A 24,422-nucleotide genomic window follows, 5' to 3' on the forward strand; every position below is an offset into this window, starting at 1 on the left:
GGTAGCGATCTCGCTGCATGTGACACTCACCTCCGACCGGCCCCCCAGCTGTATATCTCTGATTGCACGAGATTGGCCTGGTCCATTTCTCGTCGCCGGCTTCCTGCTGGTGCCGACGAGCGACTCCATGGACGCAGGCGGAAGACGTCACCCTCGCTGCTTGTGACAGGTAAGTATCGACCGCCGACCACTGCTGCATCGCTAGTGAGATCTGCCTGTTTGGCAGCTCACTAGCAACCATTTAGCGATGCACCAGCAATCCTGACCGGGTCATATCGTGGTCTGGATCGCTGGTGCATCTCTAAATGTAACGGGGCCTTAAGACAGAAGCAAAAACTTGGTTACCTGTAATGTACAGTGTTGATACCTGCATAATTGGGGACACCCGTGCAGTGTTGTTTGTGAATCTCCCAGGGGTTCTGATATTCCAGACGGATGATGTTTAAAAGTCTCTTGGTGGTGATGTGAGTATACTGTATGTAGTTAATCTTTATATGTACTTAATCATTATATGTATTTAATCTTTAAATGTACTTAACCTTTGTACCTTAAAATATACAAAAGTGTACACAATCGTACTATTCAATCATACTATTCCTTTAATTTTGTACTTTCAAAAAAAATTGTGTTATATCGCAAGTAGTAGCCTTCTCTAAAGCCGTATCTGAACCTTAGTGTTAAAAACTTGGCAATACAGTCTCCCAGTCCAGGCTAAAGATGACGATATCATCCAGGTACGCAATGACGTATAGCTTATGAGGTGCAAGGATTCTATCCATAGCCCTCTGGAAGGTCGCCGGAGCTCCCTGCAGGCCAAACGGCATTCGGACAAACTGGAAGCATCTAGTGTAGAAAATGTAGTCTCCTTGGCTTCCTGTGCCATGGGGATCTGCCAATATCCCTTTGTGAAATCCAAGGTGGTTATGTACCTGGTGGGCCCAAGTCTTTCGATGATCTCATCAACGTGTGGCATGGGATATGCGTCGAACTTGGAGACCTCATTCAACTTCCCATAGTCATTGCAGAATCTCCATTCACCATCAAGTTTTGGGACCAGGACAATCGGGCTCGACCAACCGCTCTTGAATTCCTCAATGACCCCGAGCTTCAACATACACTGCACCTCCTTGGAGATTACTTCTAGACTGGCCACAGGAATTCGATAAGGCTTCACGTTCACCCGCACATGTGGCTCTGTCAGAACTTTGAGCTCAACAACCTTCGTGCACCCTGACAACTCTGAAAACAGGTCCCTATTCTTCTGGGGCAACTCCCGGCACTGCTGATTCTGGGCCTTCGATAGCATCTTCGCTATAGTAACCGCTCCAACCTCACCTTCTGGGTTGCCCAGCAAATATGGAGTTACCGCTGGCTCTCTATGTTGCCTTGGCTTGATGAGATTGACATGGTAAACCTGGTTTGGTTTCCATCTTCCTGGTTGGTGAATCTTATAATTTACCTCACCAAGCTTCGCCACCACCTCATACGGCCCTTGCCATTTGGCCAAGAACATGCTCTCCACCATCGGAATTAGCACGAGAACTCGGTCTCCAGGATTGAACTGCCTCACTCTTGCTGACCAGTTGTAGAACCTGGCCTGAGCCTTTTGTGCCTGGCAGAGGTGTTCTTTCACGATGGGCATCACCTTCACAATCCTCTGCTGCATCAGTGCCACATGCTCAATGACGCTTCTTTGGGGTGTGACCAGCTACACGGGATTCCTTGGCTATAGCCAGGAGACCTCATGGATATCAGCCATACAGAAGCTCGAAGGGCAAGAACCCCGTGGAGGCATGTGGAAAACAGCAAATATGGTAATAGACAGTCCCAGTATCTACCATGTTTCTCTATGTCTTTTCTTAGCATATTCTTCAGTGTCTTGTTAAATCTATCAACCAGGCCATCTGACTGAGGATGGTACACTGAAGTCCTCAAGTGGGAGATTTGCAGGACCTTGCACGACTTCCTCATCACCTTGCTCATAAAAGGTGTCCTGTTATGATTGAGTCACCGAGAAGGAAAAACCAAAAGAAGCTAAGCCACTGAAAACCAGAGAGTTTGGTAACTAAGTGGATTGCAGACCCCAGATCCTATCCACACAACTAGCAGTAGCCATGGAACGTACCTACGATGATCCTAGACACCTCGTCACAGCCGGAGAACTAAAAAAGCCTAAATCAAGAAAAGGGGAAATCTAAACTGCCCCAGAGCAGACCCCAAAGCAATAGACAGCCCCCAAACATGTATTGTCCATGAGACAAGATGAAAACACAAACACGGATAGAAAAATAGGCTGAGCAAACGATGGAGCCCACACTAACTAGAAAGGACAGGAAAGGAAAGATGCTGTCTGTAATCACGCACAAAACCCTGCCAAAAAAGTCCAACACTTTCTGATAACAAAAACCCTGAAGTCACTAGACTTCAATTCCCTATATCAGCACTCTGGTATATTCTGAAGACAGAGCAAAAAGAGACCAATCTGATCAGGGACAAAAAGCAAACTGGCATAAACAGAGACATAAGAATGGAAATTCAGCACAGCCCCAGCAGGGGCTGGCTGACCACAAAAACTGAGTAAACCAGACCAAATCTCATGTGAAAAAATAGCAGAGCACACTTAGCTTGAGAAGGCAGGAACAGAACTGGAAACCAGAACCTCAGGGCAGGAAAAAATCACCAGCACAAAATTAGGGAGTCGGCTGACTTAAATCCAGTCAGAGACTCCTGATGTCCACTCACAGTCCTCCTCCTCAGGTGGCAGGTCTCTGCTGTTTAGATCTGCTTCATTACCTACTGTCACCACTAGAGGGAGCCCAGATGGAGAACTCATGACTCCTCTGTCAACACAGCCAGCTCCACCACCCTCACCAGAAGCCAGAGGTAAACCAGAAAATGAATTCACAACAGTGTCCCCTGGTCGGTCAGGATCTCCTTCAGCAAACCTGTCTGAGAAAACACATGAACCAACTCATGGGCTATACTCTTTGTGAGGGAATTTCTCAGGGGAATTGCCTCAGGATAGCGTGTGGCATAGTCCAGGATGACTAATATACACTGATGGCCCCGGGCTGATTTAATTAGGGGACAGACCAAGTCCATGGCAATTCTCTCAAATGGTACCTCAATAATGGGCAATGGTACAAGGGGGCTCCGTAAGTGAGGAGTCAGGGCAGTTAACTGACATATAGGCATGACCTGCAATAGTTTACTATTTTCCGGTGACACCCAGGCCAATAGAACCTCTGCACCACCCGTTCATGCATTTTTTCCACCCCCAGGTGTCCCCCCAAGACGTGTGAATGGGCCATGGGACATGGGCTCTACCAACTCCACCCTTATTTTCATGACCCGGTATAACAACTCCCCACTCATCATAAAATAGGGACATCTTGTGTCAGCCCCCGGCTCCTGTGCAACCCCATTAATGAGGGTGACATTGTTGAAGGCTTCCCTCAGAGTTGGGTCCCTATGCTGGACAGTCCCAAAATTCCCACTGGCCACCCCTAACTCTGGAATGTCAGATACAGGGGACACTTCCTCCTCATCTCCTACAAGGACACAAAAAGGAAACCCATCTGCCTCTGGTTGTGGCGATACCTTATTAGGATTCATTGGTTCCCTACTCTTGCTAGTGACCTCAGAACCCTTTCCCCACAGATCCCAAAACAAACAGAAATCCCAGCCTCTAATTATAGGATGCAACAAGTCCTGAATGATGCCGACTTCATGGGACTCCATGCCATGCGACGTTTCAATGTCCACGCTGGCCATAGGGTAGTCTGTTGCATCACCATGTATGCACTGAATGCTGACCTTTTTCCCGGGAGTAGATTGAGAGGAAGAGTGGCCCTCACAAGGGTCACCAAACTCCCGGAGTCTAGCAGTGTCATTACTGCTTGACCTTTCACCTTCACAGGACATGATTGAGACCCCTCGTTAGGTGGAGAGTTCACACTGCAGGCCATCTGCTCACTGGTCTGGGGACAACGAGCAGCTATGTCCTGGCCCGTGGCACCTCCAGCAAATAACATCACCTGTGGGGACCTTGGGCACCATCTCCCTGCCTCTTTTGACCTTGGATGCCCCACCTCTATTTATGACTCTGCCCCCTGCTGGGACTTCGAATACGGAATGGGCTGCACAAGGAGCGTTCCATTCCCTGGTATCTCTCGACCTGTACGACCAGTTCATCGGCATTCTGGGGATCACCCTGGGCAACCCAAGTCTGTAGGGGTCTCGGCACAGAATGCACAAACCGATCCATCACTACTCGTTCTACCATCTGTGCAGGTGTAGAAGACTCTGGCTGCAGCCATTTCTGGACCAGGTGCAACAGGTTGAACATTTGGGAGCGAGGCAGTTTGTCCCGGTGATGGGCCCAGCAGTGAACGTGCTGTGCCCGGACAGTCGTTGTCACCCCCAAACGTGTGAGAATCTCAGCTTTTAGTTTGGGACACGCCTTGGCGTCTTGCAAAGTCAAGTCATAGTATGCCTTATGGGGCTTCCCCGTCAGGTATGGCACCAGTACCTCTGCCCACTGCTCTGGCTGAAGTTTTTCCCACTCAGCCACCCTCTCAAACACCATCGGGAAGGCCTCAACATCATTCTCAGGGGTCATTTTCTGTAATGCGCATCTTACCGCCTTCCTGACGTAGGTGTCATCAGCCAGACCTGGGGTTGGGGTGCTCGTCCTGCCCTGGATGGCGGTTGCCAAAAGCTGCATCTGCTGCCATTGCTCCCGATAGCTCTGTTGTATCTGTTGCAACAACAACCTGTTGGTCTGCTGCTTCTGTGACTGTGACTGGACCAAGTGTTTCAGCAGGTCCTCCATTTTTCCCGGCAATGCTTGCTGGCTTGCTACAGACTTGACCCAGGACATGCAGTAACACTCTGATGTCTATGCTGGGAACACTGCCCGCACATCTAGCACCAATTATAGGGAATGTACTCAGGTGCAACGGGTGGCAATCAGGAGGCACATTCCTTTTAAAGTTCATGGGGTTTATTGCTTCACAGACCCACAGAACAAAAGAAATAGCCTTTAGCTTAGGCAAAACAAAGTACAAATTTCCAGTACTTTAGGCTCAGTCTAGGAGCCTCAACACACACAGGAGGCTTCCCCCTCCCCACATACAGCCCTGTGTTAAGCAGTAGCTCACACTATATAGGTATAGCCACCACCTGACTAGTCACGTGACTGTGACATCACCACAGGTCCTAAAACACATATAGAGGTACAGTGATGTCCCTTAGTGCTTATGTGCAGTAAAGAAAACACTCCAGACTACATCACAGAGACAAGCCATCTCTGAGACACACAGTATATAAATATCTGTAATAGGCAGCAGCAGAAAGTACTGGAATGAACCCTCTTGCTATATGCATTGAAGTTTGCCACATACACTGTCTGCCTAGTTTAACAAGGTGACTCGTGGGGTAGCTATGGCCGAGTTGCTTAAAGGCTCAGTCCACAGACAGAGTCCACTAAGCAAACAGTCAGCGAGAACCCCCAGCCCCTTGTACATAAATAGACAAGAATGACACCGCTTCTTCCCACGGTTTGCCTTTTTTTTCTAGCCACTGTAGGCTGGCAGTCAAAATACAGGGTCACCGCTGTGATCCAACAGGGATAACTTTATTTTGTTTTGCAATAGTAACAAAGTAGGAAAAAACATTAGAAAAGAAGATACAGAACTGACTTCCCACTCTTTTCCTGACACTATCCCTACCTACAATGGCCACGGTAGCCAACATCAGGCAATCAGTCTACTCGCTGTAATCTGGACATTTATAGTCCCTTCATCTGGGGCCCATCCGAAGTCCTGGGGCCCATGTTGTGGTCCTTTAGTCCTTAATCCTTAGTCTGGGGCAGCAGATTTCCTTCTTCCTGGGAGTCTGGCAATGCTACGTTGTGTCCTTTGGCCGGGGCAGAAGATCCTCTCCCTCCTGGGAGTCTGCCAGTGCCCCGGCTGCAGCCACACATCTGTTCAGGGCTAACATGCCAGAGCTTCTGACAGGAAGCAGGAGCTCTCTGCTCTCTTGAGGCTGCAAGTACAGCCCACAACATTAGCTAGTTACCTTCCCTAACTCTAACACAAAGGAGACTATGGAAACAGTACTCATGTCATTATACAGCACATACGTTACCTTAATGCACAAAATATAAATAATACAGGCATTTAGCGGTACATTGCAGGTTCACACATTGCAAACACAGCATAATACAACGAAAGCACATTCCAAAAATAACAAGACAAATACATAAGAAGGGTCATATAGGTCTATGGGGAGGGGCAAATGAGGTTTATGCCACCTCCTTACACTAGTACTGATATCTATATAGCCACATACACTGCCTGCTTGCCTAGCACTGATATCTATATACACCTTGGTAAGTTCTTAGAAGGACTGTTGGTTGAGATGGATTTGTGTATTACAGATACTTTACCCACACTTACTAATAAAATTGAAAATTTCTCCCTATCTCAGCAGCAACTCTCCCAACACTGCCTGAGTCTGGAGCAGACTGTGACCAGCAGGGCTGCGGCATTACAGTGTGTGGCAGATAATCCCTGCATGTCAGGTCCCCGCTAAAGAGCGCCAAACATGCAGGGTGGGGACCTGAACTCTGGAAATATTCGGCAAGCACTGCAATGCTCAGGTGCGCACCGAGTAGTGACGAGCATGCTCGCTCATGACTAGTGAACACCATATAAAAATCAGTAAAAACAAACGGTAAATAAAAATGCTTTATCACGATACCACAGAACAAAAAGTGGAATCAAACATGATCAAAAAGGCAAATATAAATAAACATAGCACCTCTTAAAACGGCATCTTGCCCTGCAAAAAACAAGCCATATACAACTCCATTAGCGGAAAGCTATAAAAGTTATAGCTCTCAGAATAAAGTGATGCAAAAATATTTTTTTCTATTAAATAGCTTTTATTGTGTAAAAGCACCAAAACATAAAAAACTATGTAAATGTGGTATCACTGGTATCATACTGACCAGAAGAATAAAATTGCCTTATTAATTTTACCACAAGCAGAACGACATAAAAAAATCCCTAATTTTCTGTTTTTTGTTAATCTGCCTCCAAAAAAATCGGAATTGAAAGCGACAAAAAAGTAATGTGTCTGAAAATGGTATCAAATAAAATCGTCAACTTGTCCTGTAAAAGACAAGCCCTCACATGACTCTGTCAGCCGAAATATGGAAAAATGATAGCTCTCAAAATATGGTGATGCATAAAAGTGGTTTTTAATGTGTGACAGCAGCCAAACATAAAAAAACTATATAAATCTGGTATCACTGTTATCGCACCGACCCAAAGAATAAAGTTGCCCTATCACTTTTACCACAGGAGGAACGGCATAAAAAAATAAAGCCAATTCTTCACTTGCTGTTGATTTGTTCATCTGCCTCCCAAAGGCAGTAAGGCTCGGCGCACATTTATACTGTACCGTGCGCTGAGCACTTATACCGCATTTTCCATGAATCTCTGAAATACATGATTCAGAAGGAAACCCCGTCGGCCACAGTTTTGAGCATTACTGAAAAGAAGGACACCGCTAAACAGAGGCCAGACGGAGTCCAGAGTAACTCTGCTGCCTCATTATAGTGGAAGGATCACGTCACTAAAAGATTTAGGTGGAAATCCCGATGTACATGCTCAGTGTAGAGTGCTGGATAAATGTGATCCCAAATGTTATGTTAATTGTTCCTAACAAAAGATTCAATGCAATCCACAAAAAAAGGAGTCCCCGCTCAGGTCTGTCATCTGTCAACAGAACAATAGGGGCTTCAACGTTAATGGTAGCACAAAGGCTCTAGAAAAGCGAAATGGCTCCTCGCTCCACAAAAGAAAATCAGCAAATTCTGAGCTTGCAAATCCAAATGACTCCTCCCTTCTGAGCCCCAGTGTGTCTAAACCATATTTAGTGTCCACAAGTTTGGCATTTCTGAAGCTATTAGAGCCTGACTAACTTACGGGTGCATGTCTGCAGGAGCATGAGATGGGCATAACGAACTGGTCATTATAAGGTACTGGTCACTCACAAGAGCAGTTTGCAATTTTTACTCGGCAACATTCATTGCTGCTTGTTTCTGGAATACACCCATATAGCCAAAATCGTCACTACACCTGCAGATTAATTCCCAAAGGTGTATAATTCCAAAATGGGGTCACTTGAGGGAGGGACTCTGCTCTTCTAGCAAATAGGAACTCTGTATACGGAGTCCACAAACTATTATAAGAAAATCTGTGCTTCAGGAGGCAAATAGCTTTCCGTCCCTTCTGAGTCTCTCCATACGGCTATGCATTACTGTACAGCCAAATATGGGGTATTGCCACTTCAGTTGAAATTCTGGGACAAATTATGGTGCCATATTTACTCACTAATTTTGTTAAAATGTAAAATCTGGGGATAAAACAAAATTTTGTGGATAAAAGGGAATTTTTTTTTTCTTCTCTGCACAATGGTATAAAATTGTGAGATACAGTCTTGGTGTCAACATGATCACTGCACCCCTTGATGAATTCATTGAGAGGTGTAGTTTGCAAAATGGGGTCACTTTTGAGGGTTTCTACTGTTTTGGCACCTCGGGGGCTTTCCAAGTGGGTCATGGTAACCGCAAACCATAACAGTAAAATCTGCACTATAGTATAGTGCTGTTTCAATTCTGAGCAGTATAAATGTGCCTGAAAAATATTTCCCGATTACATATAGGGTACTGGCGCACTCAGGAAAAAATGGACCTCAGTTTATTGTAAAAAGAAAACTCCTATTAGCCCTTAGAAAAATTAAAAACTTGGTGTCAGGCGTCAAGTTCCCAACACTGCACAGGGTGAATCTCAAGCCATCTCCTCTGCTGTCTCCCATTTTTCTGCAGACGCAGAAGTCCCTGCTCAGCGGAGATGTTGGTCCTAGCATCTTGCTTAGGCTAATGCTATGTGTCTGTTTCCTGCTGCTGCCACAGGTTCAGCTGTAGCCCATCGCTACTACATACTGGGTGGCATCTAACTCACTTGTGTCCAGTGTGATACCGCCATTTATTGTCCGCCATTACCGAGCAGCAGTTAACATATCTGCACTGTGGATGTCAGGCTGCAAATGCACCTTATTACCATCTTTAAATTATTTGGTGCGTTCTGCCAGCCCTAACATTATACTATTGCCAGGGTCTGACTAGTAATGGTGGATGAACAGCGACTACAGAGGTACATCCAGCAGCTGGAGGACAGGTTGTCAGCGCTCAAGCTTACAACCTCAGCCGTGGATGTTACCACAGTAGCTGTTCAGGCTGCTAGTGTGGCTGTAGCTAGCTTGTCCACTGCCACCCCTGTTCCGACCTTATCCCGCCTCCCGCTGCCAGATAAGTTTTCTGGTGATAGCAGGTAATGTAGGGAGCTTGTGAGCCAGTGTGCTATACACCTTGAGCTCCTGGCTGCACGTTTTCCCTCAGAGCAGGCCAAAGTGGGATTCATAATATCCCTCCTGTCGGACAGGGCGTTGAAGTGGGCAATGCCACTGTGGGACCATGACGATCATGTGATGCAGATTGCTCCGCGGTTCATGAGCACTCTGAAGCAAGTCTTTTTTGTGCCTCGAGTCACCCATGATATGGCGCTCCAACTGCTGGCACTGACACAGGGCTCATCCATGGTCAGTCAATTTGCCGTCTACTTCCAAACTTAAGCATCTGAGCTGGAGTGGCCAGACAAAGTCCTTTTCCCTGTATTTTGGAGGGGACTGGCTGACCATGTGAAAGACGTTTTAGCCACTAGGGAGATTCCCGCAACAGTGGAGGAGCTAATAGCGGTATCAACTCGCATCGACCTTCGTTTTAATGAGAGGAGGTTGGAGCGAGCCCAGTGTAGGCAGAGGTTTTGGCTGGCTCCCACCTTTGCCAAACCTCTGAAATCTCTGGGCCAGGCGTCCGAGCCACATGAGGCCATGGAGGTGTCACGAGCGGGATCTAAGTCCCGGACCGCTTGTGCACTCAAGGTCTGTCATGTCTGTCGGAAGTTAGGACATCTTGCCTCCCGATGTCCTCAGTGGTCGGGAGAGCATCCCGGTTTAGTGACTGCAGGAGGTGGTTCACTAAACGCAGGGGCACTTTCCTCCAAACTGTCCTGCAAGGGCACAATTACCATTGGCCCATCCACCCATATGGTAGAGGTTTGTATGGATTCCGGGCGGAGTGCAACTATGTATGTCTTCTGCCTTCGCCCATCGACATGCAATTCCTCTGGTGATGCTCACCAAACCACTGACCATACGGGTGATAAATGGGTCGACACTGTCCTCACAGATAACTCATCAGACCATCCCATTTACTCTATCCATCTCTCCATCCCATCAGGAGATCATCTCCCTGTTAGTCATTCCCAAGGGAATTGATGAGGTCCTCTTAGGGATACCATGGCTACGCTACCACTCCCCTCATATAGAGTGGTCCTCAGGAAGAATTCTGGGATGGAGTAAATTCTGTGAGGGTAGATGTCCGAGAGAGTGCGTTCAGGTTGCTACTACAGAGGTACCCGCAGATCTTTCATCTCTCCCCAAATACTATTGGCCCTATGCCTCACCGCCCCTATAACTTCCCTATTGACCTCTTGCCTGGTGCTGATCCTACCCGGGGTCGAGTTTATCCACTATCTCTCCCAGAGACGGAGGCAATGACTCAGTACATCCAGGAGAATCTGGCAAGAGGATTCATTAGGAAGTCAGTGTCACTTGCAGGGGTGGGGTTCTTCTTCGTGTAGAAGAAGTACAGAGAACTACGTGCATGCATAGATTACAGGGGTCTTAGCACCATCACCGGTAAGAACAAGTACCCTCTGCCCCAGATATCTGAGCTATTTGATAGGTTGCGGGGAGCGAGGGTTTTACTAAATTTGATCTGCGGGGTACTTACAACCTGATTCGCATCCGTGAGGGGGACGAATGAAAGACGGTATTTAACACCAGGGATGGGCACTATGAATACCTGGTGATGCCAGATATAGACTCCCACTGGAGAGATGTTTGCAAAGTCTTTGACCTCCTACAGGCAAACTCCTATGCCAAGTTGGAGAAGTGTGTGTTTGAGCAGGAGTCCTTGCCTTTCCTGGGCTATTTCATTTCCGCTCAGGGATTGGCCATGGATCCTGCCAAGCTACAGGCGGTGATCAATTAGCAGGAGCCCCATTCCCTTAAAGTGGTGCAGCGCTTCATAGTATTCATTAACTATTATTGCCAATTCATTCCCCACTTCTCAACTTTGGTAGCTCCCTTGTTTGCCCTCACCAAGAAGGGAGCAAATCCCAAATTGTGGTCGGAAGAGGTCTCCAAGACCTTCCTCTCTATCAAGTCACACTTTGCTATTGCTCCCATCTTACATAGCCCCGATGTAGATAAACCATTTATTATGGAGGTGGATTCCTCATCCGTCGGTGCTGGAGCAGTCCTGTTCCAAAAGGATACTCAAGGTCGGAAGCATCCTTGCTTCTTCTTTTCTAAGACCATCTCACCAGCAGAGAGGAACTACTCCATTGGGGACAGGGACTTGCTAGCCATGAAGTTGGCCTTTTTCGGAGTGGAGACACCTGGAAGGGGCCGCTATCCCTTCCAAGTGTACAAAAATTTGCTTTATTTGCAAACTGCCCAGTGGGCTAAACTCTCGCCAGGCTAGATGGTCCTTGTTTTTCTCCCGATTCCACATTCATGCCGATGCTCTCTCCCGCTCTGTAGTGTCATCATCATCATCAGAGGAGCATCGGCTAATTGTCCCTTCTGAGAGCCTGAGGACCGTGGCCCCGGTTTCGCTTGAGTCTGTGCCCCCAGGCAAGACTTTTGTGCCACCTAATTTGCAACTGGAGGTTCTCTCTTGGGCTCACTCGTCCAGGGTAAGTGGACATTTTGGGACCAAGAGGATATCTGAGCTTCTGGCATGGATGTTCTTGTTGCTGCATATGGCCCATGATGTCGGAGACTATATTCGGGCATGTGTCTCCTTGGGAAATGGTCAGGATGGACTTTGTGGTGGGCTTACCCAAGTCCCGTAGCTGCACAGTCATCTGGATAGTCACCGACCATTTTTCAAAAATGGTGCACCTGGTGCCCCTTCCGCGGGTACCTTCTGCACGGGTCTTGGTGGCATTGTTCATTAAGCACATTTTTCGCCTGCACAGTATGCTTGACAAAATTGTCAGTGACCGGTGTCCCCAGTTTGCGTCTCCGTTCTGGAGAGAGCTTTGTCACTCACTCAGCATTGAGTTGAATCTCTCCTCAGCTTACCATTCCGAGATGAATGGGTTGGTAGAGAGGGCCAACAAGACCCTGTTCACATATCTGTGACATTTTGTTTCGGCCAGGCAGGATGACTGGGCATCCTTGCTACCGTGGGCAGAGTATGCACTGAACAATGCCGTAGCCAGTTCCACTGGACAAACCCCATTCCTCCTTAAGTATGGCCAGCATCCGAGGGTTCCTGTGCCGATGCCCGTGTCTTCCACCGACTCTAGGGTGGCAGACTGGGCGTTGGAGGCATGTGACATTTGGGACCACACACAGGATGCTATCCGGGCCTCCAAGGAGAGAATGAGGGTTTCCGCTGATGTTCACCGGTGCCCCCGTCCTACCTTTGCTCCTGGTGACTTAGTGTGGCTCTCCACCCAAAATATCAGGCTGCGAGTTGAGTCCAGTAAGTTTGTGCCTCGCTATATGGGTCCCTTGAAGGTCTTGGAACAAGTTAACTAGGTGTTCTATCATTTGGCCCTTCCTCCATGCCTAAGTATCACCGAAACCTTTCATGTGTCCCTCCTAAAACCGGTTCACATGTCTCGGTTTTCCGAGTCATCTGCTGGGACATTGGGCTCATCTATGGACGATTATGAGGTGAACGCTATTGTTGGGTGCAAGGTGGTAAAAAGTACTATCTGGTGGACTGGAAGGGTCATGGCCCAGAAGACAGGACTTGGAAACCTATTGAGCACATTTGTGCTCCTCAGCTCATTGCAACCTTTGAGCGTAGCAAGGCCCAAGGAAGAGGGGTAATGTTAGGTGTTAAATTCCCACCACTGCACAGGGTGAATCTCAAGCCATCTCCTCTGCGATCTCCCATTCTTCTGCAGCCGCAGAGGTTCCTGCTCAGCAGAAACGTCAGTCTTAGCATCTTGCTCAGGCTAATGCCATGCGTCTGGTTGCTGCTGTCACCCCAGGTTCAGCTATAGCATTCAGCATTAGTCAGTGGCGAGCAGACACTCTTGGGACTAAGTCCTGCTTTTCTCCTTCTGAACATGCCCGTGAGATGACCGCTCATTGGTTGTTGGCGGTCACATGCTCAGGTCATCAAGCAGCTCGGATTGTGCCATCAGCAAGGTCCTGGAAGGCTGCGGTTATATAAGGATCGCACAGCTGCATGGCCGTGCGCTAGTATAGTCCATGTGGAGTGAGTGTTGTATGCACGTATGAATGTCTCTGGTGAATGACTCATTATGAAACCCCTACCCTTGGTACGCATGTGTTGTTCAGCCTTGCCAGTTAGTGTCTAGGCTGATAGTGCAGGTAGGAGGCGAGTCAGGGACTAGCTTCATCTCCAAGTAGTGGCTTGCCTGTACGCCACTGTGCACTTGGTCTGCACTCCACAGTAGCCAGCGCCTATTAGTGGCGTTGGCAGGTGCAATGCCGTGCGCTTAGTGGGTCTATAGAGACTCTTACCCAAAGTCCTTGGAGCAGAGTCTTGTGACCATACACTAGCGCTGACTCAGCTGTGCCCTGTCACAGTCAACAGGGTACGGCCTCTGTGTTATGCGGTACTGTGGCTCTGTGAAGCAACATAGACCGTCGCTACTACATACTGGGTGGTGTATAACCCACGTGTGTCCAGTGCGATACCGCCATTTAGTGTCTGCCATTACCGAGCGCAGTTAACATCTCTGCACGGTGGACCCCGCGAACACACCTTATTACCATCTTTATATTATTTGGTGCATTCCGCCAGCCCTAACACTTGGGGCTAAAACAACATATTAGCGGTAAAAATGTAATTTATTCTTTCTGCACCGCTCAGTAGTATAAAATTCTATGAGGCACAAGTGGTGTCAATATGATCACTGCACCCCTAGATGAATTCATTGGGGAGTGTAGTTGGTAAAATGATTTCACATATGGGGGGTTTCTGTTGTTCTGGCACCTCAGGGGTACTGCCAATGTGACATGGCACCCTCAAACCATTGCAGAAAAATCTGAACTCCAATATGGAGGTTTTTCCCCTCTGAGATTTGCATTATGCCTCAAAAGTAATATTTCCCCACATATGTGCTATCAGCATACTCAAGAGAAATTGCACAACGAATTGCATGGTGCAATTTTTCCATTTATCGTTGTGAAAATAAAAAATGGTTCTAAATTAACATTTTTGTGGGAAAATGTGATTTTTTTTATTTTCACAGCTCAACATTATATACGTCTGTGAAGCACATTGAGGTTCAATGTGCTCAACACACATCTAAATATATTCCTTGTGGGGTCAAGCTTCTATAATGGGGTAACTTGTGGGGGTTTTCCATTGTTTAGGTACATTAGGGGCTTTCCAAACTGGACATGGCATCCACTAATGATTCCAGCAAATTTTGCGTTCAAAAAGTCAAATGACACTCCTTCTCTTCCGTGATTTGCTGTGTGCCCTAACATTGGTTTTCCCCACATATGGGGTATTAGCATGCTCAGGAGATATTGCACAGCAAATTTTGTTGAGGGGTGCAGTTTTTAGGATGGTGTCACTCTTGGGTATTTTCTTTCATATAAGTCGCTCAAAGTCACTTCAAATGTGAGGTAGTCCCTAAAATAATAGTTTTGTAAATTTTGTTGGAAAATTGAGAAATCGCTGGTTTAACTTTTTACCCTTATAAGTTCTTAAAAAGAAAAATCTGTTTAAAAAAATTGTTCTGATGTAAAGTAGACGTGTGGGAAATGCTATTTATTAACTATTTTGTGTGACATATCTCTATGATTAAAGGGCATAAGAATTCAAAGTTTGAAAATTGCAAACTTTGCCAAATTTTCGCAAAATTTCTGTTTTTTTTCCACAAATAAATGCAAGTTATATCAAATAAATTTTTCCACTTTCACAAAGTACAAAATGTCACAAACAACCAGTCTCAGTATCAGTGGGATTTGTTGAAGCGTTTCAGAGTTATTACCTCAGAAATTGACAGTGGTCAGAATTGTAAAAATTTGGCTGGTCACTAAAGTGCAAACCACCTTGGAGGTAAAAGGGTTAATGTTTGCACACATTTTAGTACTTACATGGTGCTTCTGCACTCTTTAGTTTGCACTTTTTACATTATATATTTGATCTACCTATTACATCTAGTTGTTATGTACTTCTCATTTTGACACAATAATCGTATTCATAAATATAATATTAACAATACAAACGTGATCACTCTAAAGCATTGCAGAAAGTTTTTGGTGATTTTTTTGTGTAATAATTTACCTTTGCCTTAGAACCATTAAATGATTTCATAAACATGTGTCTGGGCATGTGGCTGGTAATTAGGCGAGGGTGTTCCTCACTTTGTTGTAGCTTTTTGGCATAATCCAACTCTTCAATCCAAGGTACTCTCTCCCAGTTTGGTACAGTATTGCTCCAAGTCGGGTCTCCATTCTTTTGAATGAGGCTTAAAATCTCAATCATCCATGTGGTACCTAATAATGTTATTAAAAGCAAAAAGAAAAAAAAATATAATTTTAACATTTGAGAAATTCTAGGTATTCAAGATGATCTCTGAGCATTTACATTTATGGGGCCAGATCTGAATATATCTTATATGACTCATGCAAAAAATGTATTAAATGACACCAAGAATTACAATAAAACAATACACAACTACAAATAAGATACATGGAAGCAGCCAATTTGAACTCAGGAATGCGTTTTCTTACTTGTAAACCATTTGTGATCTCACATTTTTTTCATTGAGGATGTACAATGTTTGTTGACATCAAAGCTTTATTAAGAACAGAATGATTGGAGCCGAGACAAATTCAAAACCTTAGGCCGGCGTCACACTAGAGAGAAATACGGACGAGTGAGAGGCGCAAAAACAACGCATTGCACTCGGAACAATGTTTCTCTATGGGGCAGCTCCCATCAGCCGTATATTTCTCGGCCGTATTTTACGGGCTGAGAAAATCGCAGCATGCTGCAATTGTCAGCGTATTCCTCCAAAAATACGCCAATGCAAGTCAATGAGGGCGAGAAAAATACGGATTACACATGGACCAGACGTGTGACTTCTGAGAAATACGCACCGGTGTCCTTTAACAAAAGCCGGCAATTCATTTTGCGAAACAGTGAAATCACACTGACATGTTTAATAAAGAATAGAAAGAATAGATATAGACACATTGAATACATATATATATATATATATATATATATATATATATATAAGCTGAAGAGCCCGGCGCTGTATCTATTCCTAGCCTGTGTGATACTGACTGCTGAGCTGTGTATCTAATCCTATCCTGTGTGATACTGACTGCTGAGCTGTGTATCTAATCCTATCCTGTGTGATACTGCCTGCTGATACATGTGTCTAATCCTCTCCTGTGTGATACTGACTGCTGAGCTGTGTATCTAATCCTATCCTGTGTGATAATGACTGCTGAGCCGTGTATCTAATCCTATCCTGTGTGATACTGGGCTCCCCCTGCAGTCTGTGTCAGATGGTGGTCTGTGTTGGCACAGTAATAAATTGTGTTATTTCCAGCTTTACAGAAGGACAATAACACCATAGAAATGATAAGAATAATAGGCCTCAGTTACCACAACTGTCTACAAAGAAAACTGTTGCTGATAGCAACCAATCACAGCTCATTTTTCATCTTTAAAACAGCTCTGGGACAGCGTGGCGAGTTTTGAGTGGCGACTTTTGTGTTTCAACTTTTATGTGGTGAGATTGGTGTATGTGTGGTGAAATGTGTGCTGAGGGTGGTATATGTGTTGAAGCACATGGTAGTGTGTGGCGCATTTTGTGTGTGTGTTCATATCCCTGTTTGTGGTGAGTATCTCATGTCAGGGCCCCACCTTAGCAACTCTACGGTATATACTCTTTGGCGCCATCACTCTCATTCGTTAAGTCCCCCTTGTTCACATCTGGCAGCTGTCAATTTGCCTCCACAACTTTTCCTTTCACTTTTTCCCCATTATGTAGATAGGGGCAAAATTGTTTGGTGAATTGGAACGCGCGGGGTAAAATTTTGCCTCACGACATAGCCTATGACGCTCTCGGGGTCCAGATGTGTGACTGTGCAAAATTTTCTAGCTGTAGCTACAACAGTGCAGATACCAATGCATTCACTTTTTCTCCATTATATAGATAGGGGCAAAATTGTTTGGTGAAATGGAACACGCAGGTTTAAAATTTTGCCTCACAACATAGCCTTTGTTATGAATGAGTCACCGAAGGAGGAAAAAACAAAAATACAAGCTAAGTCCAGAAAACCGGATTGCAGACCCCTGATCCTATTCATCACAACTAACAGTAGCCGTGGGGGGTTCCTACGGTGCCCTAGACCCCTCGTTCACAGCCGGAGAACTAAATAAGCCTAAAGAAAGAAAGGGGAAATCTAAACTCCCCCAGAGCAGACGCCAAAGCAATAGACAGCCCCCAACATGTACTGTTGGTGAAAAGCAGATGAAAACACAAACACAGACAGAAAGACAGGTTGAGCAAACGATGGGGCCCAACTAACTAAATAGGAAAGGACAGAAAAGATGCTGGCTGCAATCCGCAAAAAACCCTACCAAAAATGTCCCAACCGTCTGATAGGGAAAAAGGCCCTGAAGTCGCTAGACTTCAAAATCACTATATAAGCACTCAGTTATATTCTGAAAACAGAGCAAAGAGATAAACTGATCAGAGACAAAAATGGAGCTCAGCCCATCCCAACAAAGGCAGGCTGAACACAAAACACGAAGCAAACAGACAAAATCTCATGGAAAAATAAGAGAGCAAAAACTTAGCTTTCAGTAGACAGGACTAACTGGTTGCAAGAGCTCAGAGCAGAAAGGATCACCAGCACCCCTTTTGGGGCGTCGGCTGCCTTATATCCACTCAGTGATTCCAGGTGTCCAATCAGGCTCCACCTGTTCAGATGACAGGTTCTTCTCTACCCAATCAATTTCACTACCTCTCTTCACCAGCAGAGGGAGTTAATCAGACATCAACTGTGAAGGGGAAAATGAACTCACAACAGCCTTTGACGCTCTCGGGGACCGGATGTGTGACTGTGACAAATTTTGTGGCTGTAGCTGCCACAGTGCGGATGCAAATCCCGGACATACATACATACACACATACACACACACATTGTGTTAGGGCTGGCGGAACGCACCAAATTATAAAATAATAGTAGGTGCGTTTGCAGCCCGGGGTCCACCGTGCAGAGGTGGTACACTGCTGCTAGGTAATGGCGGAAGAATAGAGCGGCGTAAAAACAGTCACACGTGGGTTACGTCACCCAATGTGAGTCGCACAACCGCTGAACGTAGATGCTGGAGCCTGTTTAGCTCACTGTGCCCGGCCAAAACAGTGCACAGTGTACGGCCACAGAACTCTTCCCCAAGGACACAGGGTAAGAGTCCCTCTAGGCCCACTGAGCGCGCGGCGTCGCTGCCGTGAGCGCCGCTATAGACGCTGGCTATGAAGTGGAGCACGTGCACTGAGGCGTGCCGAGTCCATGGTGAGGACTGATGCCTGACTCAACCTCTGTCCTACCTACACCTAAGCCTGGGTGCTAGCAGGCTAGGCTGCACAACACATGCGTACCAAGGGTAGGGGTTTCTAAATGAGTCACCAGAGACATTCATACGTGCATACATCACTCACTCCACATAGTCTGTAAATACAGTCTATCCTAGCGCATGGCCGAGCGGCCATGCGAACCTTTTATAGCCGCGAGCGTCCGGGACTTTCCTGGCTTCTCGGATGGGCCAATATGAACACAAGCAGGACCTGAGCATGTGACCTTCGATCTCCAATGGGAGATCACTCCACGGGCATGCTCAGTGGCCTGACATGGGGACTTAGTCCCTGGAGAATCTCGCTGCTGAGCAGTATGTATTGCCATAAATGTGCCAGAGGTGGCAGCAGCAAGCAAACCCATGGAGCTGGTCTAGGCAGAGCACCCGAACCGATGAGCCTGCCGAGCAGCCTCCTCTGCGGCTGGAGAGGAACGGGAGACCGCTGGAAGCAAGGCTCGGGATTCTCGCTGTGCAGCGACAGAAATCCGACGCCTAACACATTGAGCTTTATATATTAGACTAGCTGAAGAGCCTGGCGTTGCCTGGGCATAGTAACCAACTGTGGTTAGTTATAACAAATTATAATGATTATATTGCACAAAAAACTGTGCATCTAATCCTATCCTGTGTGATACTGACTGCTGAGCCGTGTATCTAATCCTATTCTGTGTGACACTGTCTGCTGAGCCGTGTATCTAATCCTGTTCTGTGTGATACTGCCTGCTGAGCTGTGTATCTAATCCTATGCTGTGTGATACTGCTTACTGAGCCATGTGTCTAATCCTATCCTGTGTGATACTGACTGCTGAACTGTGTATCTAATCCTATCCTGTGTGATACTGGGCTCCCCTTGCAGTCTGTGTCAGAGGGTGGTCTGTGTTGGCACAGTAATAAATTGTGTTATTTCAAGCTTTACAGAAGGACGATAACACCATAGAAGTGATAAGAATAATAGGCTGATAGCAACCAATCACAGCTCATTTTTCATCTTTTAAACAGCTCTGGGACAGCGTGGCTAGCTTTGAGTGGTGACTTTTGTGTTTCGACTTTTATGTGGTGAGGTTGGTGTATGTGTGGTGAAATGTGTGCTGAGGGTGGTATATGTGTTGAAGCACGTGGTAATGTGTGGCGCATTTTGTGTGTGTGTTCATATCCCCGTTTGTGCTGAGTATCCCATGTCAGGGCCCCACCTTAGCATATACTCTTTGGCGCCATCACTCTCATTCTTTAAGTCCCCCTTGTTCACATCTGGCAGCTGTCAATTTGCCTCCAACACTTTTCCTTTCACTTTCTCCCCATTATGGGCAAAATTGTTCGGAGAATTGGAACACGCGGGGTTAAAATTTCGCCTCACAACAAAGCCTATGATGCTCTCGGGGTCCAGACATGTGACTGTGCAAAATTTTGTGGCTGTAGCTACGACGGTGCAGATGCCAATACATACATACACTTTTTCCCCATTATGTAGATAGGGGCAAAATTGTTTGGTGAATTGGAATGCGCAGGGTTAAAATTTCACCTCACAGCATAGCCTATGACGCTCTCGGGGTCCAGACGTGTGACTTTGCATAATTTTGTGGCTGTAGCTGCGACGGTGCAGATGCCAATCCCGGACATACATACATACATACAGTCATATGTTAAAGTTTGGGCACCCCTATTAATGTTAACCTTTTTTCTTTCTAAAATTTTGGTTTTTGCAACAGCTATTTCAGTTTCATATATCTAATAACTGATGTACTCAGTTATATTTCTGGATTCAAATGAGGTTTATTGTACTAACAGAAAATGTGCAATCTGCATTTAAACAAAATTTGACCGGTGCAAAAGTATGGGCGCCTCAACATAAAAGTGACATTATTATTTTGTAGATCCGCCTTTTACAAAAATAACAGCCTCTAGTCGCTTCCTGTACCTATTAATGAGTTCCTGGATCCTGGATGAAGGTATTTGTGACCATTCCTGTTTACAAAACAATTCCAGTTCAGTTAAGTTTGATGGTTGCCGAGCATGGACAGCCCGCTTCAAATCATCCCACAGATGTTCAATGATATTCAGGTCTGGGGACTGGGATGGCCATTCTAGAACATTGTAATTGTTCCTCTGCATGAATGCCTGAGTAGATTTGGAGCGGTGTTTTGGATCATTGTCTTGCTGAAATATCCATCCCCTGCGTAACTTCAACTTCGTCACTGATTCTTGCACATTATTGTCAAGAATCTGCTGATACTGAGTTGAATCCATGCAACCCTCAACTTTAACAAGATTCCCGATGCCGGCATTGGCCACACAGCCACAAAGCATGATGGAACCTCAACCAAATTTTACTGTGGGTAGCAAGTGTTTTTCTTGGAATGCTGTGTTTTTTGCCTTCATGCATAACGCCTTTTTGTATGACCAAACAACTCAATCTTTGTTTAATCAGTCCACAGGACTTTCTTCCAAAATGTAACTGGCTTGTCCAAATGTGCTTTTGCATACCTCAGGCGACTCTGTTTGTGGCGTGCTTGCAGAAACGGCTTCTTTTGCATCACTCTCCCATACAGCTTCTCCTTGTGCAAAGTGCGCTGTATTGTTGACCGATTAACAGTGACACCATCTGCAGCAAGATGATGCTGCAGGTCTTTGGAGGTGGTCTGTGGATTGTCCTTGACTGTTCTCACCATTCTTCTTCTCTGCCTTTCTGATATTTTTCTTGGCCTGCCACTTCTGGGCTTAACAAGAACTGTACCTGTGTTCTTCCATTTCCTTATTATGTTCCTCACAGTGGAAACTGACAGGTTAAATCTCTGAGACAACTTTTTGTATCCTTCCCCTGAAAAGCTATGTTGAATAATCTTTGTTTTCACATCATTTGAGAGTTGTTTTCAGGAGCCCATGATGCCACTCTTCATAGGAGAATCAGATTGAACATTTTCTGTTAGTACAATAAACCTCATTTGAATCCAGAAATATCACTGAGTCCATCAGTTATTAGATATATGAAACTGAAATAGCTGTTGCAAAAACCAAAATTGTTATAAAGAAAAAAGGTTAACATTAATAGGGGTGCCCAAACTTTTACATATGACTGTACATACAAACTCACATTGAGCTTTATACATTAGACTAGCTGAAGAGCCCGGCGTTGCCTGGGCATAGTAACCAACTGTGGTTAGTTATAACAAATTATAATGATTATATTGCACATAAAAACCGTGCATCTAATCATAGAATTCTACATAGCAGAATAGCCACTAAATCAATTGCCGGCTTCTGTAAAATCATTCCAAAACCCAACATGAAATGACACATGGTTTACATACAGTAAACCATTTCATTTCATTTAGTTTTTTTTATATGTCTTTGACTAATAATTAGATTAGTGTATGTGTGTAATATTAGGGACATGTATTCCCATTGCCCTGTAGCAGTGGCTAATGGGTTAATAATAATGGGTTAATGTCACCTTGCTATTGGAAGGTGACATTAAGTCAGGTTAATAATAGAGAGGTGTCAATAAGACACCTCTCCATTATTAACCCTAGAATAGTAAAGGGAATTAACCCTAGAATAGTAAAGGGTTAAAAAAGCACACAGACATTAATTAAAAATTATTTTAATGAAAAAACACACCAAGTTTTTGACCGAATTTATTCATCTTCTAATGAAAAAAAACCAAGGATCTGTAAAAAAAAATAAAATAAAAAAAGCAACAATACACATACCTCTCCGCTGTTCAATCAGGTCCCCCACTGCAATGCATCAGAAGGGGTTAACTGGTTTACAATGGGGACTGATACTAATGCGACCGGCCCTGTTGTAAACCACTGCCGAATAAATTAGCTCATCTCGGCACAGCCTTCCTGGAGATGAATTAATGAGATGAACTAATGACAGGAGATGCACTAATGAGCGTGGGAAAGTTTCTGAACCTTTACTATTCTAGGGTTCCACATGAGAATCCCAATCACTAGAAAAGATTTTTTGATCATCTATCTGGATGATATTTTACTTATCCACAAAGTCACGGAAAATATCATTCATAAAGGACTGGAAGACAGAAGGGGCATTAGTGAGCCCAAAAGGCATCACCAGGTACTCAAAATGTCCCTCCGGAGTATTAAACGCCGTCTTCCATTCATCCCCGTGCTTGATGTGAATAAGATTATACGCCCCCCTGAGGTCAAGCTTAGTAAACCAGCAGGCACTCTTAACTCTGGAGAATAAATCAGACATCAGAGGTAACGGATACTGATATTTAACCGTCATCTTGTTAAGGGAACGATGATCAATACACGGTCTTAATGAACCTTCTTTCTTGGCCACAAAAAAAAAAACAGCGCCTAAAGGTGACGAGGATCGTCTAATATGACCCTTCTCCAATGACTCCTTAATATAGGATCGCATAGCATCATGTTCGGGTACTGATAAGTTGAAAAGCCGACCCTTGGGAAATTTACACCCAGGCATCAACTCAATTGCACAGTCATAACTTCTATGAGGAGGCAAAGACGCAGACTTGCTCTCACTAAATACATCAGAAAAATCGGCTAGATAATCAGGAATATCATGAGACTGGGGAGAGGTGGAGAAAACAGGAGCGTCCCTAAGAACACACTGACAACCCCAACTCACAACAGACCCAGATTTCCAATCCAAAACTGGATTATGAGTTTGCAACCAAGGAAAACCCAGAACAATAGTATCATGCAAATTATGCAGCACCAAAAATTTACAATTTTCTTGGTGGTCTGGGGCAATCCGCATCGTCACCTGGGTCCAAAACTGAGGTTTATTCTCCGCCAAAGGAGTAGCATCAATACCCCTCAAAGGAATAGGCGTCCGCAGAGGCGTCATGGAAAAACCACAACGTTTAGCAAAGTCCAAATCCATCAGATTCAACGCTGCCCCTGAATCCACAAAAGCCTTCGTGGAAAATGTGGATAAGGAGCAGATCAGAGTAATTGCCAAAAGAAGCTTAGGTTGTATACTGCCCACAACAAATGTGTGTGCAAAATGTTTCTCTCGTTTTGGGCAGACAGAAATAATATGAGAGACGTCTCCACAGAAAAAACACAGCTTATTAAGCCTTCTAAACTCCTGATGTTGCGCCCTAGACAAAACTCTATCACATTGCATAGGTTCAGACAATTGTCCAAAAGGTGGCAACTCCTCTCGTGTAGCTTTGCGTTCACGTAAATGCCGATCAATTTGAATGGCTAATGACATAGAATCGTCAAGACCAGAGGGAACAGGAAATTCCACCATAGTATCTTTTACGGTTTCTGACAAACCCTTCCGAAAGAGAGCTGCCAAGGCACCATCATTCCAGGTAGTAAGGACCGCCCACTTTCGGAAATTTTGACAGTATAACTCTGCAGGATCCTGACCCTGGTTCAATGCCAATAGGGCTTTCTCAGCTTGATCAATAGCATTAGGTTCATCATACAACAACCCCAAGGCTTGAAAAAATGCATCCACATTAGTCAGAATAGGATCTTCAGGTGTTAAAGAAAACGCCCAATCCTGGGGATCGCCACGCAGCAAAGAGATGACAATTTTAACCTGCTGCGCAGAGCTCCCCGATGAATTAGGCTTCAAGGCAAGAAATAATTTACAATTATTCTTAAAATTC

The 24,422-nt window shown here is 45.3% G+C and overlaps 1 protein-coding gene across 1 annotated transcript in view; it reads right to left on the bottom strand.

Moving 5' to 3' along the window:
- The window catches only part of LOC141085646 (sulfotransferase 2B1-like), a 209,122-nt gene that overhangs the window by 63,208 nt on the left and 121,492 nt on the right, over positions 1-24,422 (bottom strand). Inside the window, exon 3 of the mRNA XM_073571188.1 lies at positions 15,491-15,702. Coding sequence (XP_073427289.1) covers positions 15,491-15,702 — 212 coding nt within the window. The remainder of the gene's footprint in view (positions 1-15,490; positions 15,703-24,422) is intronic.

This window comes from Dendrobates tinctorius, unplaced genomic scaffold, assembly GCF_039654945.1.
Source record: "Dendrobates tinctorius isolate UK_male_01 unplaced genomic scaffold, ASM3965494v1 ptg000028l, whole genome shotgun sequence".
Taxonomy (NCBI): Eukaryota; Metazoa; Chordata; class Amphibia; order Anura; family Dendrobatidae; genus Dendrobates; species Dendrobates tinctorius.